Below are 27,298 nucleotides of genomic sequence, written 5' to 3'. Positions count from 1 at the left end.
AAGTTGACTTCTATTGAAAAAAATCTCTTAACATTTACACAGAAGGTAATGAGCCAAGGCACCTTAAACATCAGACTACATGTGGTTTTAGACGGAAAAAGGAGGCAAGCAAACTGGCTTGCCTTAGAGGTGTCTCTGAACCACTGCAGAGTGTGGAGAAAGCCCTTCCCATCTGCTTATGTTTCCTTCACCACTTAGAGCATTCTATTTCTAAGAATATTGCTGACCAGAGAAACAATCTCTTCTTGTTTAACTTAATTAATCAAGAATGATTTTAGGAAACCGTTTCATAAAGATGGCTTCTTAACAGCATTGCTAAATATTTGCCTAATGGTTTGAAAATGAAACCCCAGCTGAAAGTTTGGCTTCACTGTCGAACTTTGCATTTGAGAAAATAATCTTGGCCACAAAAGCAATAAATATAACTAATAAAAATAGCTTTTGGAAACTATTCAGTTGGCTTACTTTGGGGACTTTTTACACTGCACGAGCAAAAACGTAAAAGGATGTAAAAGAAACATTTTCTGTATCTTTTCGTAACTTATCGAACCCATCCCATGCTATGCTAGCAAATTCATGATTTTCCTCATTTTTACTATCATAAATATGGCTTCTGTAAACCAAACCAACCAACCAAAATTCCTTTTGCCTCTTCCAAAATAAGTTGGAGCAAGTCCAGAGGAGGCCACGAGAATGATCAGAGGGCTGGAACACCTCTCCTATGAGGAAAGGCTGAGATAGTTGGGGTTGTTCAACCTGGAGAAGAGGAGGGTCTAGAGAGACTTTATAGCAGCGTTCCAGTAGCTAAAGGGCACCTACAAGAAAGCCGTAGAGGGACTTTTTACAAGGGCATGTAGTGACAGGATGAGGGGTAATAGCTTTAAACTGAAAGAAGGTCCATTTAGATTAGATATAAGGAAGAAATTCTTCTCCATGAGGGTGGTGAGGCACTGGAACAGGCTGCCCAGAGAAGCTGTGGATGCCCCATCCCTGGAAGTGTTCAAGGCCAGGCTGGATGGGGCTTTGAGCAACCTGGTCTAGTGGAAGGTGTCCTGCCCATGGCAGGGGGGTTGGAACTAGATAATCTTTAAGGTCTCTTCCAACACGAAGCATTCTATGATTCCATGGTAATGTAAATATGGCCTAATCAACATGCAAGACTCCCTCAAACGGGCTGCAGTATCTTCATATCAATTTGTCTCTGACGAGTACAGAATTTTTGATTCTGCAATCAGCCTTCTCCTCTTTCTATCTTCAAGACTCTCTTTTGTCTTCCTCTTTCCATTGTTTTATGATACTCTGTAGTACCTCCACCTGACTACAATTCTCTTTCACTACTAGCATTCCTAAAATTCTTCTCCATCCAACAAAAAGACTCCTTGTGTTTTCTCATCCTAGACTTCCAGTTTCATTTCAGCATAGTATTTCACACTCATGCCTGTAAACTTCTTATAGCTTCTCCATCAGCAGTGGCATCTTTAGAGCATAGGGATATATACCAATTGTTGTTTGCAAAAGTCGTACCTCAGAAATCTCACCTGCATGATCCACTTTTCACTAAATAGCTTCCTGTTTCTTTCTCTCTCTCTCTGCATTACTCTTTTTCACACTTTAGCCTTTTTCATCCAATACTGTAGTCTCCTCTATCCTCATTCCTTGTGAATCCCACGTAAATCCCTCAGTCACAACAGATTTATCCCTGACAAATCCAACAAACCTACCCCATCCTCATTAGCCTTAGAAAAAATTGCCTATTTTCTACTCCCCTCTTCATTGTCTTATGAGGTCCAGCATCTCCTGTACACCTTCTACATGTTGACTCCTTCACTATACCCCCGGTGCATGATTGTCTCTCAGTTTCACTGGCTACTCACCATTACTCAAATGCCTTGTCCCTAACTTCTCATTCTACAATGTATTTTTATAAACCTTTTCACAACCATGGCTACTAATATTTCCATGCCATTAAACTACCTTCCAAGAACAGGTACACCGTTCTCTGTCTGCTGAACATCTTAGTTCATCTCTACATCACTCTGAGAATATTTAATTGGCAACTTAAATTCAACATGATTAAAGCTGTCCATGATTTTCTTACCTGGATACCATATCTCCTCAGTTTCCCTGGAAGATCTAAACTCTTTTAACCACTTATCATAAGAAAAATGTCGTATGCATCACACTGTGTCATCTCCTTCCTGCCACATATTGTAAAAGACACTGTAACAAATCCAATCAATAACCTGATGCCAATACTATTACTTCGATGCCTTTTCTCTCTTTCTTTCCTTGATAATGGTTCTTCACTTTCGGGGTCCAGTGTCACCTCATTTTGTCGTCTTTAACAGGTGTATTTTACCAATGACCTAAATATATATTCTTCCAGCAATAGCAATTACAGACCATTCACTTAATCCTCAAGCACATCTGTGTTTTTCTCACATACAGAAAAACAAAGTCAAAACCAAGAAAACCACCACTCCCTCTTCCATAACACATATGGACATAGAGCAAACTATCATTTAAAGATGACAAGTAAAAGGAGACAAGTGGCGATTGAGTTTGTGCCCTGCCTTGCTTTTGTTTGTTAGTATAAACCTCTTACCAACTTGACTCCAAAAGGCTTCATTTTTTCGACATAATCGCATTTGTTTTGGAAGTAGAACAATCAAAACCGAAGTTTGTTTTATACACACAGACACATGGCAGCACACATTAGCACAGTCCTGCCTTGCTCTCTCACCTCAATGCAACAGCCAAGAAACAATGGTGGCCTGTCTGGAGTACAGAAAACATTCCTATGCCCCTGTCAATTCCTACCCAGTTTGGCATCACACTTTCACACATCAACTATCAAAATCAACCAGGCATTTTGCACATTTTTGACAAGTTGACAAGCCAATGGCTGGCAATGCAATGCTTTCTCCTGACTAAAACAGGTGTCCCTACTTCTGAAAAATCACTCAAGGCTATTGAAGGTCTTGAATATAAGCTAGTCCTCCCGTTACAAGGGCAGGAACACACAACTTGTACTAGCTGTGCTTTTGCAAGCTGTGGTGAGACAGCCTCTGCAAAGGTCACAGCAGTATACTCTAATAACCTCACCAAGATGAAGTTTGGTTACAGGCCTTGGGCTCAATCTGCTCTCCAAATGAGACCAGAGACCTGTGTACTGGTCAGGACAATGAAACAGGCCAGGGATAGGATATAGTGCCATTTCTGAGCTCTTACCAGGGTATGTGCTGATCACAGCAGTTATATTCATCAGGAGCAATTAGTGTCCATAAAAAACACAGTCCACAAATTGGGGTTTTTCAGAATATTTCACTCATTGTATGCTAACTAACACAGTACTTTCTAATTTGGCCATCCATCCTAGCCTTAATAAAAATGCATTACACCAAAAACTAAATATAAACTAAGTTTTAAAGCTGACTAGAAGGGACTGCTTTGAGCACAAAACAGTCACAATCCAAATCTGGAAGTGATACATATACATGGTAAACAGTGAAAGAGTAACCATAAAGGCATTTTTTAACCCCTGCACATTGCTTAATCTGAATGAAAATTACATATGTTGAATTACCTAAGAGTACCTTGTTTGAATTACTAGAGCTTCAAATGACTATATACATTCAGAAATTCTACTAACCTAGAATTTCATTATAAGAAGTTTGTGGGCATACTTAGACACACAGCGACACACCATATATGTATCTCTGCATAGTCCGTGAAATATACGTGTAGTCATATCCAACTGCAAATCTAGTTCTCTATCTCATGAGAAATTTAGAACTTGGTTCGAGGAAGGCAGCTGTTCCATGGATGTATCTGATTTCAGTCTGTGTAGTATCACTACAGTCATACATCAAATAAAACACAGCTGGACAATGCTCCACCTATTTCACCACCCTCTCTGCTAACCATTTAGCACTAACATCTGTTGAAAACAAACTTTAGGAAATAAGAAGATAATGAAAAAAACCCATTCATTTTAAAATATTTTGCACTGGAAGAAGTTTTACTTATTCATAAAGAAAGCCTCACATTCAATTAAGCTTTCATTATTACAGATTAGATACCTAGAGTTAAAAGAAACTTGCTTGCTGAAGGCTGTCTTACAAAAAGCACAACATTATTGCAAATACTTTCATTTTGTATGATTGGTTTAGTTCTGTACCTGCTCCAAGAGATGATGTAGTTGGGCAGTTTACCTTCTCACTGATAATCATGGACACAAAAAACTTCTTAGGCTTATAAGCTTATTATGAATTTTCTATAAATGCCATGCAAACTTTTTAAACTCAAGTTGACTAGACTTATGAGACATTCTTTAGAAACTGAGTGCAGTCTGTATTGTATTATGGCCACCTATTTAAGCACATTTAAAACTGCACCCTCACAGAAGTGCAGCTTTTAATGGATTCAGCCATGAAACAATCGCTCTTTATGTAGAAATTGTTCTTTATCAGACTTCCTCTGAGTCAAGTGTATGTAACCTTTTGTTAGATACAAAGGCTATGCTTCACTGTAATTTATCTTCTCTTTTTTAGCTTCTCAATTTCTAACAGATTCATGGGGAATATTTTTGTATGAAAAATATATTTCTTAACGTCATCAAAATAAATCACTGTCTTATTCAACTGAACTAAAAAAAAAAAACAAACCACTTATCTGTCTGTTTCTCTTTGGTAAGCATATTTTTTCTAAATGAAACAGTTACAGAAAAGGTTAGACACAAGCACCGCCCAACATTAAACTAGCTAGTTCTTAGTACACTCTTTCCAAAATTGACTTCACATTACTCTTTATTAATATCCCAAAATAGAAAGCTTTCTAAAAGTTAAGAGCTAATGAGGAAAGTGAAGCCTGCAAGAGATACATCCGACTATGAAGCTGGAAGGGGGCGAAGGGCCCATAAATTAACTCAAGAGATAGAACAAGCATATGCAGACAGAAAGTACCTAATCTTCGCTGAATATGTTCCACAAATCAGAAGCCATTATTTCCTACCTTTTTGTTTTTAAATAAATCCACTTGATCAAGCTGTAACAGCTTTCCTTTCGTATTTTAAAATACGGGAGTTTTAGGCTTCTCTAATGAAACTAATTTAATGACCAAGAGTTGTACATAAATGTACTTTTCATTACTTTTACAAAATTCCCAGTATAAACTTGCCGTTCATTGCCTCACAAGCTTCAAGAAATAGTGACATACTATGAATCACAATGAGAAGCATTTGGACACAAAACTGGTTTCCTAGTACAGACATCAAGCACAAAATTCTTTCAGTAATTTACAAACCATATCAGGCTCTAGATCAATGAAGTGTCCAGCTTGCTTGAGCAGCGAATATACTACAGTATCTAAAAGCCATTTTTCTGATAAGCCAGGCTGCTCCAGAGCTCACTTCTGTTAGAACAAAATGTAGCATCTGCATTTTTAACTTTTTGCCACTGCAAAAAAGGAAAATTTTCTCTAAAATAAACCTATCTGTGAAAGCCAATCATGTTGCTATAGTGCCTATTCTTTTCTTCTGCAATTGCCATTTTAAAACTATATCTGTAAGCTAAGCTCTAATGTTATTTTTTAAATAGTAAATCAAATTTAGATATATAATCCTTGTGGGATAAGCCTTTTTCTTTTAACCATATATGAATCCAAAGTAAAATCCTTTATGCTGTTTTCATTGGAGTGTGACAGACTTGAAGATTTAGAATTGCCTTTCATCACTATATTAGATAGTGCAAACATTGAGATAGTCCTTAACTATAAACTGTTTATTATATAAGAGAGAAATGCACTTAGAAATACAACAGGGCACATTTTATCTTAGCATATGATTGTCAGATTCTTTACTGCAGCTAGCTTCAGGGTATAGATAGTGATGTACTGGCTAAACCAGACGTATACAAAAAGGAATAATATATGAATCTGTTAATATTTGCTGCTGGCAAGCTTGTGTGTGATTTCCAGTTTCTGGAGCAGAGATCTGGCACATACACATATGGAATGAAAGGGTGGGATATTATGGATATGGAAAACTTACCTTAAGTTTGAAAGGGGAATATAGTATATTTGGATATCTTTCATCTTGTATTTACACAAGAAATTTCCAGATGTAGCCAGACTGCCTTCTTCAAAGCAAGAAGCATGTTACATACTTGGGAGAAACTGGAAGATTTGTCTGCTCTTCAGTTGTAGTAGTGATTTCAGCAAATTCAAGGATAGTAATTCTAAATCATTTCTATTAAATATTAACATCTCAGGTAAATAATTTTAATGCTCTGAAAATGTCAATATAACCCCCAAATTCTAAAAAAACAAAACCAAGACAAAATATCCAAGTAGACAAGTGAATATTCCATGGCCAAAATAACTAATAAAATCTAGCTGGTGTGAAAAGAGCGTAATCCTGGAATGCTGTGATAGACCAGAGGCCAAGGACTATGAGCTTTGCCTGGTAAAAACTGTATCTAAAAAGGCACATGCACAGTAGTAAAGCTTTCTATTAGACGGACACATACATCTCAATAATTTATTACTGAGAGTTCAGTCTTTTGCATGGCAGGATATGCAAAAAGCATCCTGTAATTATGCAAAGATCCAAGAATCTCATCTTCCCGAAGCATGGGTATAAACCCCCTGAAAGGACCTTCCAACTAATGAAGAAAATATTTACAGCAAGTCTCAGGTCTTACTACTAGTTTTCATTACTCTGTCTTGGCAGCATCATCTGTAAAATCCATCAAGAACAGCAAAATAAAGTTTACCAAAAAATTTCCAAACAAGATCTGGGCTTAGCTTCCCATTCCAAAACAAAAGGGTCATCCTTTGGGAGTGTGGGGGGGAAGATTTAACATGATCTTTTTGCATTATCTAAATCTGTGTCCTTAGTTGTACAGTATTTCTTCAAAATGGTTCCAATGCTTGTAAAACTTTTCATCTCTGAAAACTCTACCTTTAAACTTCATACTGCACACCACAAAACTAAAGCTTACAAAAACCCTTTCAAAGCAAACAGTCACTAAATATAGAAATGTATTTATCTTACATCTATAAATCATGCAATTATTTGGAGAATAGTTTTAACATGAGTATTTGTAATTTAAATGTACAGAGCTTAGATCTGCTTAATTTCAGTGCATACTGAGACATCCCACTTTTCTTACCCTTATATCTGAGAATAGGGCTGCTTAAGGGCATTTGGAAAACAGGTTATTGAGATTACCACTTGATCATACCACTTTTGGGGATATTCATGTGGGCAGTATATTAGTATAGTGCTGGATTTCATTATTATTGTGCATTTTAAGTCCTGGAAAATAACTTTGAGCTCTAGCTAAGTAATTTAAAACTGATCAAAATACAAAAATTATTCTAGCAATTTAAAAATCAAAGTAATGTTTTAAAACCAGGAAAAAAGAAAACACTAGCAAAGCAGTAGTACAGCAATACTATTATAGATGCTCACTTTTGAGCAGGAAACGGCTGAAAAATGGAGTTAAACGTAACACTAGGTGTTTTATGAAACAAGAAAGTAAAAAAATAGAAGTTAATCACCAGGTATAAAAACCTTTTCCTCAGCACTGAATCAATTTGTGTTTAACAAGAATAAATTATCCTGAAAATCATAAAATATTCCATCATTCCTGTTCAGATTTACACTACATAAAAAGATAAAGCTATTACAGTTATATCTGTCAAAGCTAACTCTTTACTACTTACAGAGAAGACATTAGATAGCTAAAAGCTCATAAAAATTAGCCAAGGTTTCTAAACAGACCCAACTTCATACAGCTAGGAGTAAAACAAAAACAAACAAACAAACAATATTTGGGGTGTACAAGCTATCTTCTTACAGGCCTTTAAAAGATGTCACCACTCCTTACAAACTCTGTCTCCCCAATATCCCTATCAACTCTTGTATCACAGCTGCAATGATATACCAGAAAATATGTGATGTGATAAACTGAGTAACATCATTTGGGCTGCCATATGCAGGGAAGTTGACTATGCAGTCTTGGGCTGAATGTACCCAGGGAAAGCTGGAGGGAAAATTCACATAACAGGCAGTCTCATCAGGTGGTTTGAAAGGCTAAGAAAGGCCAACTAAGAAGTTTAGTTTTCTCACCCTTATAAATCCTGTTTATAATCAATGAAAAACTTATCTTGACCTCGTCCTGTTTAGGGTGGAAAATAATTGGAGATATTTTTCATTAAAGATATTTCTATCAATTTTAACTCACAATACATTTTTAACTTACCTATCAAGTGTACTAATAGTCTTTACAAAAATGATTTCAGTCTTTCTGTATGTCTATGAATGAGATACTCCCACTTCTATACAGGAAAACTGGGCGCACAGAGGTTTACTGATTGCAAGATACACTTCGGTCTTGCTACTAAAGACTGGGTCCCCAGATCAGCTTGTTCAGCAATAAGTATTACTATTGGTCTTGCAACAAGTTTTGAATGGGCAAGCATAGACAAGATGAGGAATTTTAACCTCTTTGAGCTGCAGGTAAATCTCGTGGTTTTACTGCACTGGCCCTTGAATCAACAATTTTCAAGGTCCTGTCTTATTTTGACTACTAACACTCTCCAATTCTCCATATTTGCCAGACACTTCTCCACGTCTCAGAACATTTAAACTGAGACAGTTCTAATGTATTATCTTATGACTGACTATTTCACACTAGTGTTTCCACTATCCATTGGAAGTTTGAAGGAAGTTATTTTTTATGTCCTTTGAAGCTGTTATTTTAAGCCAAGTTGACAGTGTTCATAATATTTCAAACAAGCTGACAGATCGTTCTGCTAATGTGCACTGTAAATGCACATGTACGTGAACCTTAAAGAAAAACCATGCACTGACAAAATAACATACGTGAGAAAATAACACAGATTTATGACAAAACAAAGAAATCCTCTGAAGCAGGTGATTGTAATGGATCGAGATCATGCTGAGGAAGTTTGGAGAAAGGCAAAGCAGAGCCAGAATGCATTTGGCTAACTTCAGCATTAGCAAGTTACGAATGTCAGTGTTGTGAAGACAAAAAAAAGTCTTCCTCCAAAAGTTCCAAAAGTGTTTTTACTCTCACTACATACAGTTGGGAGATTTGGAACTGCACCAAAAAAGCACTGGAAGCAGAAAACTGAATGAAACACTCATGGTGTGCATTACTAGTCAGAACTAAAGTAAAGAATCAATCACACACCAAAATTACTCCCAAGGCACAACATCATAATTAAAAAAAAAATAAATGCAGATACTGAGGTGGCTCTAACTGGCTTGGAAAAAAACCAACTAACTCATGACCCTAACTTAAACAGCTACTTTTGACTTCAGCAGGGATGACAAAACATGGGACAGAAGAGATCTTGTTTCTTTCTAAACAACAACAAGAACATCAAATAATTATTTAGTCACACCTTTCTGGATCAAGTTCTACACTACTCAGCAGCACACACAAGAGATGCCACGGTGGTGATAGAGATGCCACCACACAACAGGTTGATTTTTAATTTGTTTGCCCTTTGATAGACACATCAGTAGGATTCTGTAGTCAGGTGTAAAGCTATCTAGTCATGTCTGGAACAGAAGCTAATAAACGTATCACTGGCAGTCAGAAACTATGACTACAGTGCCAGGGAAGATTTCTGGGAGCTTCATCAGGGAACTTCTGCCACCTTGTAAAGTGGTAAGGTCTTTGTGAACCCCTAGAGGAAGAGAGGCTTCCTAATAGCACTGCTGCAGGGTGCCTGCCTCTAGTTAGTGCCCCTTCGCTCTGGAAAAGGGCTTTATCAGACTCTCCTTCCTACCAGGGTATCCATGTCTTCCCTTGATACTACTGTTTTTATGGCCCTTCTCCTGTGGGAAAGCAAGAGACTTTACGCTTGCACTGAGGCAAAGAGAAACTGCCCTCTCTCTGAAGTGGGCTCCATGTTTGACAGGAGTTTTTACTCCTGTCAAAAATAAATGTGTCTAAAAACCTTCACAGAGACCAGGATAACAGGTGCTATGGGTAGTACGTGGTGTGAGCCATAATATCTGGCAGAAACACCTTCCTGGATTTAGTTTGCGCTGTCACCGTCATATGCAGGAACAGTGGTATGGGCATTCAACAGCATGCTTGAAAGGCCATTTATATTTTTGCTTAAATGCAAAAACCAATTCAGATACTCAAAACAGGCCTTTATCAGATCACTTCTGGCATGACAGTACAGTCAACTAAGTTATGTTCTGAATCTGTCCTTTCTGCTGCCTATGTGCCAAATCCATAGTCTAAAATAATCATGCCAGAATCATTCCTAACTGATCAAATATAAGAAATTATAGCAACTATTGTCTCTTTTCAAACACTTGTGATTTTTTCACAGACTCAGAGTCTTCTCAAGCTAAACACAAATGCTGTCTTAATTTTGACTTGAAACAGAGCTGTACTGCAGTATAGCAAAATCTGTGTATACAGCTCTACGCTTGTTTCAACAAAGTCAAACTATATTTGCTGGATGGAAATTAGAAAATTTCTTTTTCACAAATTGGAAGTTAGTATTCCTACTATATATCTCTTCAAGCAGCCTAACTCTCATGTCTTGATTCTCCACAGCTTTACCTATTTTCCTGTGTCACCTACTTTGGGCCCCCAAAACTGCACCACTTCATTATGACTTAACATTTTCTTGTTCTCCTTTGCAAGCATCTCTGCATCCTGTCAGGCCAGTAAGTGCTTTCATTATTCCAGTGCAGGAGTCAATTCCATCCTCCTCTTTCTAAATCCTACTTTGAACATATGTTCCTTTTTTTTTTTTTTTAACTTTTTTTCTTATCCTCTCCACTCCCCAAATGTAAGATGAAGGATTTATCTTTTTTTTTAAATTATTTCATCAAGAGGCCTTTTCAAACACCTCATTTTGACTATACACAGAGATTTCCAGAGGGTACCAGCAGTTTTAGGTAAGAATGCCACTAAAGAAAAACAATTTAAACTGCTCCTTTAAACTGCTCCATTACACAAAAATCTGGCACATTTCTTAATGATACCAACAAAAGCAAAGAGAAAAATTATTTAGGCTTTAAAAAAACAAATCCAAGGACACTACCAAATTCGTTTCTACTAGGAAATCACTTTTGTCTTGCATTGTTATATAGGGGTCACCAGTTGGAAATTGCACAAGATGCACAGGATATATCTTTAAATTATTCATAATCACCTTAAACTGCACCCAATCAGCATTACAATATGTCATTTTACAGACACACAAGAGTTCAAAAGGAAAAGCACATGAAAAAGCAGACTACCAAGAGCACTATTGTTAAAACTACCCCAGAAAGCTTAATATTTCAATACTGTATATGTTAAAATAAACAACGTACACAGGTGATGAAAGCCAGCCTCTGAAAAATTTATTATTCTGTTAGAACAAGTTTACACTTAGGATGGATTCTCAAGCTTCATGCCACTAGGAAGTTTTACTGGGTTTATAGTGGAAATAAAAACAGAAATAAAAATAGACGACAACCCCAAAATACAGGCTGTACTTTGAATATGACCAATGGGCTTTCTTTTCCTTTTACACCTATACATTTCCTCTTGCATCCAGCAATTGAATTTTATGCAGTCTTCAAGAAAAGTTGCCTAAACTGCCTGTTTTCCTTTTTAAAATTAAATGTTTTGCAAGATTAAGTTGAATAGACTAATGTAACTTGTATTAGTTCAGCATTATTTCCTCAAAGCCATCCTACTGGAATTGTACAGCCTTCTAAGACTTATGCCAGTTTGATCCAAAGGATCCTGCCCCACCCCTCCCATTTCCTCTGTAATCTTAATTTGGCTTCCAAAAAAACTGACCCTAATCTCATTGTTTCCTCCAATGCATTCTGTAAGTACTTATCCCGTTGAAGTGAAAGGAACTGGGCACCAGTTCTTTGGGTAAGATAAGAATAAAGGAGATATGGATTATCAATTTTAAAAGCAGTGCAGCTTTGCTTGGTGAATTTGCACTCAACATTGCAAAATTAAACTCTTGGAACTGGACTGGTTTGTAAATTATACTACACAAAGCAACAGGGAGCACTGATTGCTCCAAGCTTCGAATTATAAAGTAGTAGCAAGAACTGTATGTTATTCTTTGTCAGTTACATTCATGACTACTGGAAATTTAATTTTAAGTTCAATATGAACATTAGAAATTACAGGGTATATTTCAGAATTTTAAATAATTTGAAACAGTTCTCATTCTGACTCCTTCTGACAACACCATATTTATGTAAGTTGTCCAAATTTGTCTCAGTGTTAATTTTTACACATGGGACAATGTAACAACATTTGGCACTTAACATGCAGCATTATCCTTATACTAACCCACTGGGATGCTATTCTCCTCTGCCTATGATCTGGATGAATAACTGATTTCAGTATGAATTTTTATGAGGTACTGCTTAATGTATTCAATATCTTAAACAAAATGTGGAAGTATATATTTTTAATTACATAAGAATCAATGAAATTACAGCTTTTTCCACAAACATTGCATCTTAAATAAGTAATATTCTAAATATAGTTAAGTAGCCAAGTTCATTTTTTTTTTAATAGACTGCCAATTGTTTCCTCACTGTTTTGGACTGAAAAGTAGCACACTGAATGATCAGTTGTAGAGAAGCAGGAGAAATATTAAATTCTGCCTATGAGTTACGTGGGCGGGGGGGTGAAGGGGGGGAATAAAACGTAAGTATAAAAGTACCAAAATTGATTTTATCAGCTTAAGCTTTCAGCATATATTGTTATCAAATACTTGACTTACACTCATATTCCTATCCCAGATCTGGATGGAGCCATCTTGACAGCCAGCTGCAATAAGTTTACCATCTCTGCTGTATGTGCAAGTCGTAGGAATCACCCGTTTACCTTGAACTGATCGTGGTTTAAATACACTTTTGTGCTTTTTCTCGTTGTTCACATCCCATGTCCTCACAGTTCTGGAAAAAGGTTTAAATACAGAGTTGTTCTAGTTAAAGTTAATGCATATGGATTAATTATGATATATCCAAACACCTTTTTCAGTATAAACGGCATATAATATTGTTCAAATAAAGCTGTAATGGCAAAATAGCATTTAAGATATGGTATGGTAGTCACAAAACTAACGTGACAGCTTCCCAAGTAAGAAACATTATATTCACTAGCAAATATATGAATATTTAAAAAAGGAAAAGAGAAAAAAATCAGTTCTTCCCAAAATCTGTGTAAATACATAAAATTATTTACAACTGGACAAACGACCAAAGGTTAATAAGCAGGCATTGCATAGTCTCTGCTCTCACTAGAAATCAGGAACATGAATGTATTCAGCCCCTTACAAGAATGAAGACTTCATGAAACAGGCATGAATGCTTATAGAAATTCATTAACAAGATTGTCTTAATTGTTCTGACATTACAACAACTGACAAATCTGCTTTTAACTGGCAGTATTGCAGACTCACTAGCTATTCTTCAGACTTTTCTTTATTTTACAAAGGCATTTTAAATAATTAATGACCATATTATTGTATTTCTCTTCCACTGATCCCAAAAGCCTTACAAGTTCTGTTGTAAAACTGTTCTTTAAATACTTTACAAAGACTCATTTATACAATATTGTTTTTTTCAAGTTGAGTTTTCCCCACATTATTAGCAAAATAAATACATCCTTTTTCTTTTTAATGGAAAAAGAATATCTGCCTAGATCTTTAATGTGTCTTAGATACACAAAAACATCCAAATGAGCAAGAACTAAACCACTGAGATACAGGTGGACTCTTTTAAACTGTCTTAGATACAAATGTTTTCTGTCCATTTAATATGTTGATTTCTTTCCAGATAAAAATTCGAAACTCTTCCGGCATCTAACACAGAGAAGAGTTTCAGGATTTGGCAAAGGAAGGAAGACCAATAATTTAGAAAGAAAGAAAAAAAAAAAAAAAAAAAAAAATCACTGAATTCTCAAGATGACTTCATTTAAACTATAAAGACATTGCCATGATCTAACAGCACATAATACAAGAGTCTATAGCAAAGCAAACAGCATTTTAACAAAAACTGCCATTTCTCCAGAAAAAGACAAGACACCATGGTGCAACATCAGGAGCTTCCACCAGAGCTACAAAACCAGACAGGCTACAGAGCTGACATTATATATAATTCTAGGACAAGAAAGTGAGCTGGAAATAGCTCATCAAACCTATATTTAATCACGCATTCAATGACAGTAATGAGAAATCAGTAACTGAAGTAGAATGAATCTCCAGTTGTCCATAGCAAAGTCAAGATAGTCTGTTTTTAAAAAGTCTTCAAAACTCATATCTGTAAGGTATTACTTCATTGCTATAGTTGGAGCTCTAGCTTAAGACATTTAAGTGTTCTGATGGCTTGTTTGGTTTTGGCTTTTTTGGTTTTGTTTTGTTTGTTTTTTTCTTTTTAAATGAAACATTAGATTATGATGCATTTTCTAGGGACACTTAAATAAACTCATGCTGCTATATGGAACAGGTTGTCCAGCACGGTTATGTGTTCGCCTTTCTTAAAGTTATTCAAAACCTGTCTGGAGATGGCCATGTGCTGGGTGCCTAGGTGATTCTGCCTTGAACAGGATGGTTGGGGATTAGAGGATCTTCAGAGGCTGCTTCCAGCCTCAGTCATTATATGACACTGAGATTCCCCTTTTCCTCTCCATGTGTTGTCAGTCAACAACCATCTCAGCCTCCTACCTTTCAAAAGCCACACTGACACTTTCCCATGCTGACATTTACTCAAAACTTGAGTCTTTTTCCAGTCTCATTTCCCCATTATATTCAATCCTTCTATAGAATCATAGAATCATTTTGTTTGGAAGAGACCCTCAAGATCACCGAGTCCAACCATAACCTAAACAACTCTAGCACTAAACCATCTCCCTAAGAACCTCATCTAAATGCCTTTTAAACACCTCCAGGGATGGTGACTCCACCACTTCCCTGGGCAGCCTGTTCCAATGCCTGACAACCCTTTCCGTGAAGAAATTTTTCCTAATATCCAATCTAAATCTCCCTTAGTGCAACTTCAGGCCATTTCCTCTTGTTGTATAACTTGTTACTTGGGAAAAGAGACCAACACCCTCCATGCTACAACCTCCTTTCAGGTAGCTGTAGACAGCGATAAGATCTCCCCTCAGCCTCCTTTTCTCCAGGCTGAACAGCCCCAGTTCCCTCAGCTGCTCCTCATCACACTTGTCCCCCAGACCCCTCACCAGCTTCGTCGCCCTTCTCTGCACTCTCTCTAGTACTTCAGTGTCCTTCTTATGATGAGGGGCCCAAAACTGAACACCGTATTCGAGGTGGGGCGTCACCAGTGCTCATCGGAATATCCCATACCTCCAGCTTCTCTTCTTCCTCTCGTGATGACCACCTCCTTCTAGAAAGCTGCTCCCTCACTTACACTACAAGTTTCCCCCTTCTCACATGGTGTACCTAGTAAGATCGTTATGCACGGAGAAGTTTAAAGCGTGCCTCCTCCTATTTGCCTTTTTACCCAAGATGCCTCACAAGCATCTCAGCTGTAATTCCAAAATCAACCTCTGAGATTTCTTCACCATCTTAATTCTTCATTTCTGCTGCCACAGAAAGACTTTCTTAAAGCCTTCAGTCTCCTCTTTTTAGGACTCAGAGTCCTGTAAAAATCTCAATTGCTTCACAACACTATAGAGCATATTCATTTTACCGTTCAACTGTAAAGAAAGAAGTATAACACAGACAAAAAAAAATGTAAGCCCTAAAGCAAGTGTAATATCAGGAGGACAGATGAAACATCTGAGTTTCCCAAGGTGTTGCTTCTGCAGTAAAGACCTGGCCACACTCCCCTTTTAAAATCACCTACATAACCTATAGTACTGCTTTAATGTCCCCTCAATGTTTTCTTAATGTCCCCACACTGAATGAGTATTTACTGTTGCCTTGGTGCTATTGGACCTAAATATAAAACTTTTCTACTAAAATTAAATAAATATTTTATAAGAAATCATCTGTGTGTTACTTACAAATTGACAAATTATTACAGAGAGCCCTTAACTCTTGAGCTATGACTGAGCTCTTTAACCTTGTCTTTCATGTCACGTCTTTCAAGTATTTCTATTCTTTATGGAAACATTTCCTATTTTTATTAAAAAAATAAGCATCATATTGCAAACACATCTCATGATACCATGGACAAAACTTCAGCTCACCACATAAATCAACTGGCCCATGGTTTCTGACTGAATCATCACCAAACAAAATATTAGAAATCATCTATAAACTATACAGGCTTCACATTTTCCTTCAGATGGACTAGAAACATCGAGATCTCTGAAGGACCTCAGAGAGATACTTTCACTACCTTATTCTAAGGACCCTCATCACACAGTCTGAGTTTGATATAGACTAACTAGTTCTGACATTCCCCTTTTACTCTCTATGCTTTGTCAATAACTACCTGAGCATCCCGCCCCTTCTTTCAGCAGGCACTTGGATGCCTTCCCCCATCTACTGTTTACACTTGAAACTTACCTGAAGGCTTTTTCCAGTCCCTTTCCCTCACAACACCTTATAATTCTTAATATTTAGCTCCTCCCATTCTAGCCAGGAGGAAAACAGAACCCCCAAAAAAATTTATCTTCAGGGAATATGTCTTTAAACTGACAACACAGCAAACAAATGCTAACTAAGGCTGCTGCTGTATTTTCTCTCCCCTCTTGCTACAGACCCTCAGTCACCATACCATATCATAGTCAACTCAAAAGAGCACAATTTGGAATTATGCCTCTAGGGTTTTTTTCAGAATATTTTGTACTATATCATGATTCTCCCTCCTCCTCAGACATTAAAAAAAATAACTGTGACTGCATGACAGAAGTCCCATTTTCACTTCCTAAGCTACTCTAGGTCGAATCTAATGTTTTTGGTGTTAAAACAAGTGAAAAAAAATTACCCCTGGTTCCATCACATCAGTTCCAGGACACTAATTTTGGTTAAAAAAATTAAAAACTTTTTTCCACCTGAAAACTATCTTTAATTAATGTTTTTTTCTTTAGTAAAAACAACATATAGGGATTTTTTTAACTATCCCTCCAATATATGTCATTCTTTCATCACATCAATTTTTAATACACTGAATTATATGTACAGCCACATAAATATTTTTAATTTCTCTTCCATAACTTTCTTTTCAAATAAAACTTCAATGAAAAAGGCTCTACATACAAGTTTAAATTTAACTTTTTAAATGGTGGATTCCACATCTGCAAAACAGATTTTGTAAAGTTCTTCTATTTGCCAAGAGCAATTCAAAGCAACTTAGAAAAGGATGGGAATGTTCTTTTGGAAAGGTAATGTGGATATTTTCCTGACCACTGAGAAGTTAAATGACCCATAATAAACAAGTAATTTAATTACTGGGGTCCAAGGGTTTCGTGCATTTTTTTTCCCTCCACAAGTGTTTTTTCTCTTTTTTCCCCTTTTTTTCCCAATGTTCTTATGATCTTATTACTATGTCAGAATTTCTACTCAAATTATTGACAATGCCGCTGTATTACACAAATTATTGAAGTTATTTATATAGATGCATTTCCCAGCCTGAAAGCATGGGAAATTTCTCCAATTCCTGATTCAGTAAGCCACTGCTCATTCTAATACTATTCTAATACAATCTGCTAAAATTCATGGAATGAACTGGTTCAAACATTAAATGCCTGACCTCTCAAATTCCACTAAGCTTCTCTGTCTGTCCCGTATTCTCTGTTTCTACTGGACTGCAAAATTCTTGCACAATATTAAATGTTATTGGTATTTAATACAGTATAAATATATTAAGTCTACCCTTAATAACTATGTCTATTCTTATCACACTTAAAATACAAAAATATGGTGAAAAATTACCTAAAGCAGAATATGCAAAGAGAATAGATAGATAAGAAATAGCTGAAAAGTTCTGTTAAGATGCACTTCATGCATATGGTGGTACAAGACTATGTCAGCAAGAAAACTTTCATTGCTGTATTCTCTTTGCCCTCTTTCAGCAGAAGGAAGTTACAGTTGTCTTCTGTTGAGCACATGGGACCCAATGAAGTTTGAATCACCTACCAGATACTGAAAGAATTTGTACACACAAGCAGATGGAGAAATCCAGAAAAATTTTCCATACTTGTTTGGCAGAAAAACTTCTAAATAAGCTACCTACTCCCAGCATCTGAAGAGAGTTAAAATAATTTAAACCAGAACACAAAAAAGGTCAGATCCAACATAAGTAAAATCAAAACTATGGAAGGAACTGCCAAAAAAATTGACACAACTTAATAATTTACAATACTTCTTCAGCTTCTCTGTTACTTAAATAATCTCTAAATATAAAAAACAAACAGAAACTTTAGCAGATAAAACATTTTACCAGAGCAAGAAACAAATAAAAACATCAAAATTCACTTTTATGTGACATGCAGCAAAGGGACTGAAGCAACTATGAATGTAGATTTTTCCATGTTTCCAAATAAAATTGGTAGCACGTTTTTGATAGGTGAAATTGCCATAATTTGGGAAATTACAGCTGAATTATAATTACTATTTTCTAGTGGAAAAATAGATTAAAATCTAATAACAATGAATCAGAACTACTCCTATTGTCCAGTCTGAATGAATTAAAAAACAACCAACTCAAAATTGAAATGACACATAAAGATGTCTGAGAGAGCATGGCAAGTAGATGTTCTGAATTAATACGCAAAAATGCTGCTGCTGGCCAGCAGGTAGCCTGGGAGGACTACACAGAAATTGTCCAAGCAGTCAGGGATAGGGTTAGGAAAGCTAAAGCCCTGATAGAATTAAATCTAGCCAGAGACAACAAGGGCAATAAGAAAAGCTTCTGTAGGTATATTAGTGATAAAAGGAAGACTAGGGAAAATGTGGGCACTCTCTGGAAGGAAATAGGAAACTTGGTTGCCTTGCATATGGAGAAGGCTGAGGTACTCAGTCACAATTTTGCTTCAGTCTTCACCAGCAAGTGCTCTTGCCACAACACCCAAGTCGCAGAAGGCAAAGGTGGGACTGAAAGAATGAAGAATTGCCCACTGCAGGAGAAAATCGGGTTTGAGAATATCTAAGGAGCTTAAAGGTGCACAAGTCCATGGAACTTGATGACGCAGCCGCGGGTCCTGAGGGAAATGGCAGAGATGAAGTTGCTAAGCCACTATCCATCATATTTGAGAATCTGTGGCAATCCAGTGAAGATTGCACCAACTGGAAAAGGGGAAACATAACTCCCATTTTTAAAAAGGGAAAAAGGAAGACCCTGGAACCACCAGCCAGTCAGTCTCACCTCTATGCCAGCCAGATCATGGAGCAGATCCTCCTGGAAACCGCGCTAAGGCACATGGAAAATAAGGAGGTGATTGGTGACACCCAGCGTAGCTTCACTAAGGGCAAATCATGCCAGACAAATCTGGTAGCCACCTACAATGGGGTTACAGAGTTGGTGCATAAGGGAAGAGCAGCTGATCTACCTGGACTTGTGCAAAGCATTTTATACCATCCGACATGACATCCTTCTCTTTGAATTGCATTCAAAACCTGAAAATCCCCCCAAGTATTTGCAGATCCACTCATCAAAAATGACCAGCTCCAAAATTCTATCATTCTCAAAGCCAAAGATTAAAGAATACATATTTCACAGATCACATTAGCGAGGAGAAGGAATGACAAAATACAAGATGGAAAAAAAAATAAACCTACATTTTAAGTGTTGACACTTATCTACTATCAACAGCAGCTGTCAACAAAAGCACAAGAGCATCCAGTCACACAAATGTGAAGATTTCAGAACAGATCACAAAAGAAATTCTAGGATTCTGCTCTAGACTGTTCCCCCCTACCCTTGTGAATTCCCGCTGAACTATACTGCACAATGCCAAATTCAGATATATCCCTTGCTGTCTCCAATCTTTAACCTGAAAGATTCTGAATGCTTTAATTCAAACCAGTAAGTTTTACATGGGACCTAAAAGTTTCACAAGACATTTTTTCCTTTCTAAAAGTATTTCACATCTTTTTAAAAGACCTCGAAACTTTAAACTATACTTGCTCTTAATCTAAAGAAGAATATATTTGTTTTCTTATATATGATTTTTTTGCTACATGTATAGATCTTGAAATAGTTATTTGTAAATCAAGTGTTCTTAAAGAACAAAACTAGCTAGAAAACACATTACGTGTAATACATCCATTTTACTAACAGATGAGCAATCTGCTTGGAATATAATCACTATCTTTGAAGACAGTATAACATATTAAAATATAAATCATGTATGGAATGGTAGAAGATGACGAAGAAAGTAAATTATAGAAAATTCTGATTAAAACATAAGATTAAAATTACTATATATATTTTCCATTAACAGTTATTGGAAAAATAGGCTAGTTCCAATGTAGTTACCAATGTTCAGCAGAATTTTCCTTACATCAAAACAAAAAGTCCGAACATTAGTAAAACAAAAGGCTTGGTGGGAAAAAACTTCACAAACTCAGAAGACATGAAAAGAAATATTAACAGAATGAACATAGAAGTAGGAAAGAAAAATGCAAAGAAGGAGTACAGAAGTGAAAAGCAGGTCAATTGTGGAAAACCAAACACTGTTAACTAAGTTAACTGCTGGACAGAAAGCAGTAGTGGAGGGTATGCAGGCATGCAAGCATTATGCCAGTAAGATTCCATACTTCTAAGGAAGGAGGATTAAGATTCCATATGCATGTTATTATTCAGTACTGCTTAGAATACAGAAAAATGACTATCTGGAGGTGGGGGGAAGAAACAAACAAAAAACCCCACCAAACCAAACAAACACCTTCAAGAACCAACATACAAAAATGAACTACATAAAAGGAAAGTGATGTTAAATAAAGCTTTAGATATTATAGAAAGGAGAATGCACTGCACTGAGCACTGTCTTAAATACATTCAAATTCTGTAGATAAATTGTAGAGATAAATTGGAAGACGAATCACTGAGGCATTTAAAAACAAAACAAAGCCACTACAAACATGCTCCAGAACACTCCTTAGATTCCCAAATGAGTGATACAGAAAAGGTCCTCTTCAGACTAATAAAAGTCTTCAAATTAATGGCATATACAGTATTGATGACAGTGGTTGCATGGCTCATAAGTTACCCCCCAAAAAATTAATTAATTTAGATGTTCCAAACTGCCTGATCATGATGGTTTCTTCTTTGAAGAATTTTTTCTGAGGTTTAACTCAAGCTGGTTATAATGGACTCAGTCTATTTGACAAAACCCCTTCTGTATGCCAGTATACAGGCAAAACTTGAACGTGCCCATCATGCCTGAATTCCTATAGGCTTTTGTCCCTTAGTACTTCCATAAATATTAAAGTAATTCCTTTTGTATTTTCCTAAAGTACTGAATATATTTGATTGCATTAGTGATAAGCACTTGGGCAACCAGACTGCACTAGGAGAAAAAAAGGTTGTTAGTTTTGAATTACTTTCTCGCTGGCACTGACAGCTAATTTGCTTTGTGTCTTGTTGATGAAGTCTTCACATACAAATCTGACTGAAAAAAAGAGATTGTTTTTCTTTTCAACCACCATTACACTGGCAATCATGAATGTCCGCATCAAAGCATACCACTTCTCCAGTTCAAATCAGCAAAGGACCTGAGCAAGTCTTCAGAAAACCATCCATAGAGCAGGTTAGAGAACCATTCCCCTACAATCTTTTCTTCCAATGAGTAACAGGTTCAGTGACTTTAAAGATGCGTATTAAGCTCCCTGAAGGGCCAATACACTTTTGAATTAATAATAATGTAAAGTCTATGTTAATGATGTGCTATTTAAAAAAAAATTAGCACTGGTATTTTCCTGAGACTATGAAGCACTTTGCACACAAGGAGTCCTTCACTTACTATTCCAGCAACATCTAACTTCAATATTATTATTATTATTATTATACTTTTATACAGAACATTAGATGAATTACAGATAATATGTGATTGACTTCAGAAAACTGTGACAGTTAAAGGAGGTAAAATTTTGTGTTATTTTCCAAATGGGGCAAGAAGGCCACAAACTGAGATCTCATCTCCCACTTAGTAAAGATAAGAGTGGGCTGTAATCAATCTCCCTACAGGGGTACCTCTGATTAAGATCAAAGGGGAAGACTTCTGGTAAAGAACATCTTGACAGTTCAAGTTACTGTCACCTGCATGAACTGAAATGACTCAAGAGCAGTCTTGCATGATACTGCAAGAGCAGGAAGAGTAAATCACTAGGAAAACAGGATGCTTTCTAAAACGCTGATTAGTCACGGCTATAAAATAGTTAAGGCTCATTTGGATCTCAAGTTCTTCTTCACTCTAATAAATAACTTAGATTGGAACTATTAATAACACTCAGCAGAACTCTCCATTAAACCGGTGAAAAATGAACTGCAATTAAATTAAAGCAGTCAAGCAATTAAAAGCTCTCTGAAGCAACACATCAGCTGCTCCTATATGCATAAGAATTAGTTTTAACTGGTTTTGCTGCCATCTTAGATCTCACTCACAGCCACTTTTCTGCAGTTCCATTAGCAATGAACTGCAATCTAACAGCAGGTAAGTAGCAAAAGAGCAAACTGTAAGTCTTAAATGTATTTTGATTTTTAAAGTTACAGACTCTACTCTAAACAATACAAAGTTTAACTCAGTTATATAGATTAACTATGCACTTTGGGTTGCAGAAAATTTTAAAAGTGAGTTTTAGTTCGCATTTATGTGTGAAATAACAAACTTTGTGTGTTGTAGTACAATCTCCATAAAAACTTATTAAATGCTTATAAAGACCATGCCAAACAGCAGCACATGAAGTGTAAGTAAATACAAATATGTGTATTTATCATATTTTCTGGAATACACACCAAAGTGTAAGACACTTCCCTCCTCCTCCCAAAAATTCAAAAAAGAAGACAGCATCTTTTTTAGAGAAGAAATACAATTCCTAGCCTCAGCTTTCCAAAGAGTCAAGATAGAGTCCTGTATCTGTCTGGATAAACACACAGAGCATCATTTTTCCATATACTCGACATCATGGTCTGCTTACATCATAATATTGCTGCTACTGAGGAAGCCCCTATATTCCTTTCTGACTTTTGTGTAAGGTTAAAAGTCTAAAGCAAAAGGTTAGTGGACAAAACAGTATAAAATTTTATTCTTTCTGAAGATGAAAAAATATAGACTTATGCTCCCTTATCTCCACATATGGGGAAGTGTTATTGTTTTGCTAGAGCTGAAAATACATAGATTTAAAACCAGTAAATAGCAGGACATATACAACTTAGAAACTAGTTTTCCATTTAAATAAAAAGACCAGAGAAGTCCAACTCCCTGCTCCTCACAGAACACCTGAAACTAAACCATGTGACTAAGAGCATTGTCCGGATGCTCCTTGAGCTCTGACAGGTCTGGTGCCATGACCACCTACCTCCCTGGGAGCCTGTTCCACGGACTGACCACCCCATCGGTGAAGAACCGTTTCCTCATGTCCAATCTGACCTTCCCCTGACACAGATTCATTCCATTCTCTTGTGTCCTATCGCTGGTCACCAGAGATCAGCACCTTCCCTGCCACTGTCCCCCATGATAGAGCTCCAGATGGTGATGGTGACACCCCTCAGCATTCTCCAAGCTGAACAGACCAAGTCATCTCAGCCACTCCTCGTAAGTCTTCCCTTTGAGGCTTTTCACCATCTTGATTGTCCTTCTTTGGACATACGTGAGTACTTCAATCTCCTTCTTCCATCGAGTTGCCCAGAACTGCACACAGTGCTCCAGGTGAGGCTGCACCAGCACAGAGCAGAGCAGGACAACCACCTGCCTGCCCGGCTGGCGATGCTGTGCTTGATGCACCCAGGACACGGTCGGCCCTTTTGGCAGCCAGGACACTCTGCTGACTTATATTTGACTTGTCATCAACCCAAACCCCCTGATGTCTTTCCACAGGCTGCTCTCCAGCCTCTCATCCCCCAATTTGTATGCATAACCAGGATTACCCCATCCCTGGTGGAGAATCTGGCACTTGCTCTTGTTAAGTTCCATATCACTGGTGATCGCGCAGGTATTGAGTCTATCCAGATGTCTCTCTAAGGCCTCTCTACCCTCGGAAGGAGTCCACAGCTCCTACTAGTTTAGTATCATTAGCAAACTTACTTAAAGCACATTCAATCCTGCATCCCAATCATTTATAAAAACATTAAAGAACACTGCCCTAAAATTGAGCTCTGGGAAACCCCACTGGTGACTGGCCAACAGCTGGATATAACCCTATTTACTATAACCCTTTGAGTCCAACCTGTCTGTCAACTGCTCATCTAACATTCTATGGACTTGTCTAGCTGTGTGCTGGACATTTTTTCCAGAAGAATACTGTGACAGACAGTATCAAAAACACTGCTAAAATCCAAAAATCACGCATCTACTAGCTTCCCTTGGTCAACAAATGGGTGACCTTGTCATAAAAGGAAATTAAGTTAGCTAAGCAGGACCTTCCTCTTATGAATCCATGCTGGCTATGACCAATGCATTGTCTCTAAAATGTTTTTCATAACTCTTAGAATAACTTTCTCCATAATTTTAGCAGGCACTGGCAGACCTGTAATTACGAGGGTTTTCCTTCTTATCCTTCTTGAAAATTGGGACATTTTCCAGCTTCCACTCAACTGGAAGTTATTAGTGAAAAGCAAGTTCAGGATGCTTTATACGTTTAGTTGCTTCCTACTATGGAAAACTGCAGCTAAGGAAGCTCTTAAAAAATACGCCACTTCTGAAATACAGTTTTTAATTTTTGTATACTTTTATCTTTAAAATACAAATGTGTTTTCCCTTGAAGCAAGAGAACCATCAATAATTGATGCAAACAGGCCAGACGGGTGGTCCTATGCTGAATTTGGCCCCTTACACAATTTCATCGTTCCTGGCACCCTCAATTTTGCAGAAAGCTAACACAGCTTTTAGAAGTTTGAGATGTCAAAAACCCTTCTTGAACCTACCTATGATTGGTTGTTTAAACCCACAAGCTACTGCTGCTTTTACACATCCCAGGATAGGCACTCCTAAGCTGCAATTCAGTTCCTACCACTGAAAAAATTGAAACATCTTGTTTGAAAGTATGTACAGTAGCTGCAAAGAAGTCAGTGTCAGAATTTTAAGTTTACCAGATACTTTCAGTCTTTTGTGAAATCATGTTAGCTTGTTAACTAAGTTAACAAAACCAGTTCCATTTCTGAATGGAGAAAACAAAAGTGTATTTTCATGTCACATCTGCTGTTTGCACATGAAAAACTTCACATGCTTACTGAAGTCACTGCATTTACACACACACCAGATACAGGCGCATGTATGTGTATTTCAAACTACTCTGAAGGAACTACAAATTCTTAATTTATGATCCATCACCACTGGATGGATTCCCCAGCTCTTCCTGTGTTTCTCTGTCTTACACTGACAAACAGAACGAACCTCCTTTGTTTCATGTATTATAGACTTGGAAGCTGTAGATAACAAGAAATTCTAAACGTATCATTTCAGAAAACAGTTATTTAGTCTTGGAATCAATATATGAGACTAGGGGCAGAACCTCAAAAAAAAAAATTGGAAGATCAAAGCTCAATGCTTAACTAAAAACCTAGTCTCCAGCAAAAGCTTGTGCTTACATGAGCTGCAATGTAGAAACCACCTGATTAATCAATTTCTCTTCAATCATGCTACATGGAAAGTAGAGTTTTGTTCCTGTCTATGTGCATAAATGCATCTGTATTTTAAAATTAAAACCATTCCATAGGGTTTTAGGGACAAAGCATGAAACATACACACTTCCACAAAGCCATAGACATAATAGCAAGACTTGATTAAATAATGAGGAAAAAGAATTGGCACAATTCAGCATGCTTCGGTCCTCCATTTTCCCTGTATTGCAGCAAGTTCTTCTTTCATTTCAAATTTTTAATTCTTAAGATAATCTACTACTGTATGAACCCTTTAAAAATGAAGTTACGCCATAAAACATCTCAGTTGAAAAAGCCCTCAAATGCAAGCTCTTAGAACTGACTACATTTTTATTGCAACAGATAACATTTTAAGCAAGAAAAACTTCAGAAAAATATTAATATAAACGTGCATAGTTTATAAAGACGAAAATAGCCTTACTAACCCCTTTTGTAAACATACAGCTTTCAGCAAGGGCCAGCACAACCATTATTCAAACTCCTCTTAACCAGGCTTGCTCATTTGCTGCGCTCTCTTAATCAGCTCTGTACTGCATATATATCTATAAATAGATAAGTTAGTCTAGAAAAAGTCATCCTCATCTATCTGGAGTGGACTTCGCACCTTTACACGTCAAGATAAAAAGCAAACTACCACACCAGTGGAGTGCAAATTATTACACACATGCAAGACAGCAGCAATTTGATGAAGGCATTCTGGTATTATTAAAAAGTCTCTAGAGGTGATTTTTCCAAAGACATAAATTTTTTGCTGATCAGGCAAGATTTTCACAGAAGCAACAGAACTTTACCCCTGCATAACCTCAATGCTCCCTTTTCCTGCAAAACACCATGTTTCTATGTTAAAGGATGAGAACTCACAGTGTTCCAGAGACAGGAGAAAGAAAAAAGTCACCAAAACGTAACATAACTGGCACATGTAATTCCTAAGCCTCATTATTGAAAACAGCTGAATTGCTATGGCTGAAATAAAAACACATCAACTATGTGAGGACAGATAAGGTGGATATACAAATCCTCCTGCATAATTTGATTTTCATAAATGCCAATTCAGCTTTATTTTGATCTCACACAACTCTTGAGAACAAGTTTTTAACTAATCTGCATGGTATTTCAATGTAGGTATTTAAGCAATAACTCTATAATACACAGAGTATATCAAATACTGGTTAAATCAGGTTTGTGTGTCATATACTTTTGATATTTAGTTCTAAACAATATTATCTGCAACAGTTCAAGAGTGCCTTATTTATGTTAACTTCTGATTCACAAATAGTCATTACAAGAAATAAAGCTTGTAAGGCTCACTACTTTAAATTCTTCCTATATTACGGCACTGAATATGCTTGGAATAATTTTAAGTTATATTCCACATAATGATACAAATTTCCAAACAAAGTGGGCAGATCTATCACATCTCTACTGCTTTTGGAAGCCCTGCAATATTCAGTAGTTTCCCAAGATCTCTCAGACTGTTGAAAT

The 27,298-nt window shown here is 36.8% G+C and overlaps 1 protein-coding gene across 1 annotated transcript in view; it reads right to left on the bottom strand.

Moving 5' to 3' along the window:
• The window catches only part of WDR70 (WD repeat domain 70), a 127,238-nt gene that overhangs the window by 45,338 nt on the left and 54,602 nt on the right, over window positions 1–27,298 (bottom strand). The window contains exon 10 of the mRNA XM_065656510.1: window positions 12,808–12,982. Within this exon, the coding sequence (XP_065512582.1) occupies window positions 12,808–12,982 (175 nt within the window). The remainder of the gene's footprint in view (window positions 1–12,807; window positions 12,983–27,298) is intronic.

The sequence above is a fragment of the Caloenas nicobarica genome, chromosome Z (assembly GCF_036013445.1).
Source record: "Caloenas nicobarica isolate bCalNic1 chromosome Z, bCalNic1.hap1, whole genome shotgun sequence".
NCBI lineage: Eukaryota > Metazoa > Chordata > Aves > Columbiformes > Columbidae > Caloenas > Caloenas nicobarica.
The sequence above is the reverse complement of the archived record's forward strand: the minus strand, read 5'-3'. Positions and strand labels throughout refer to the sequence as shown.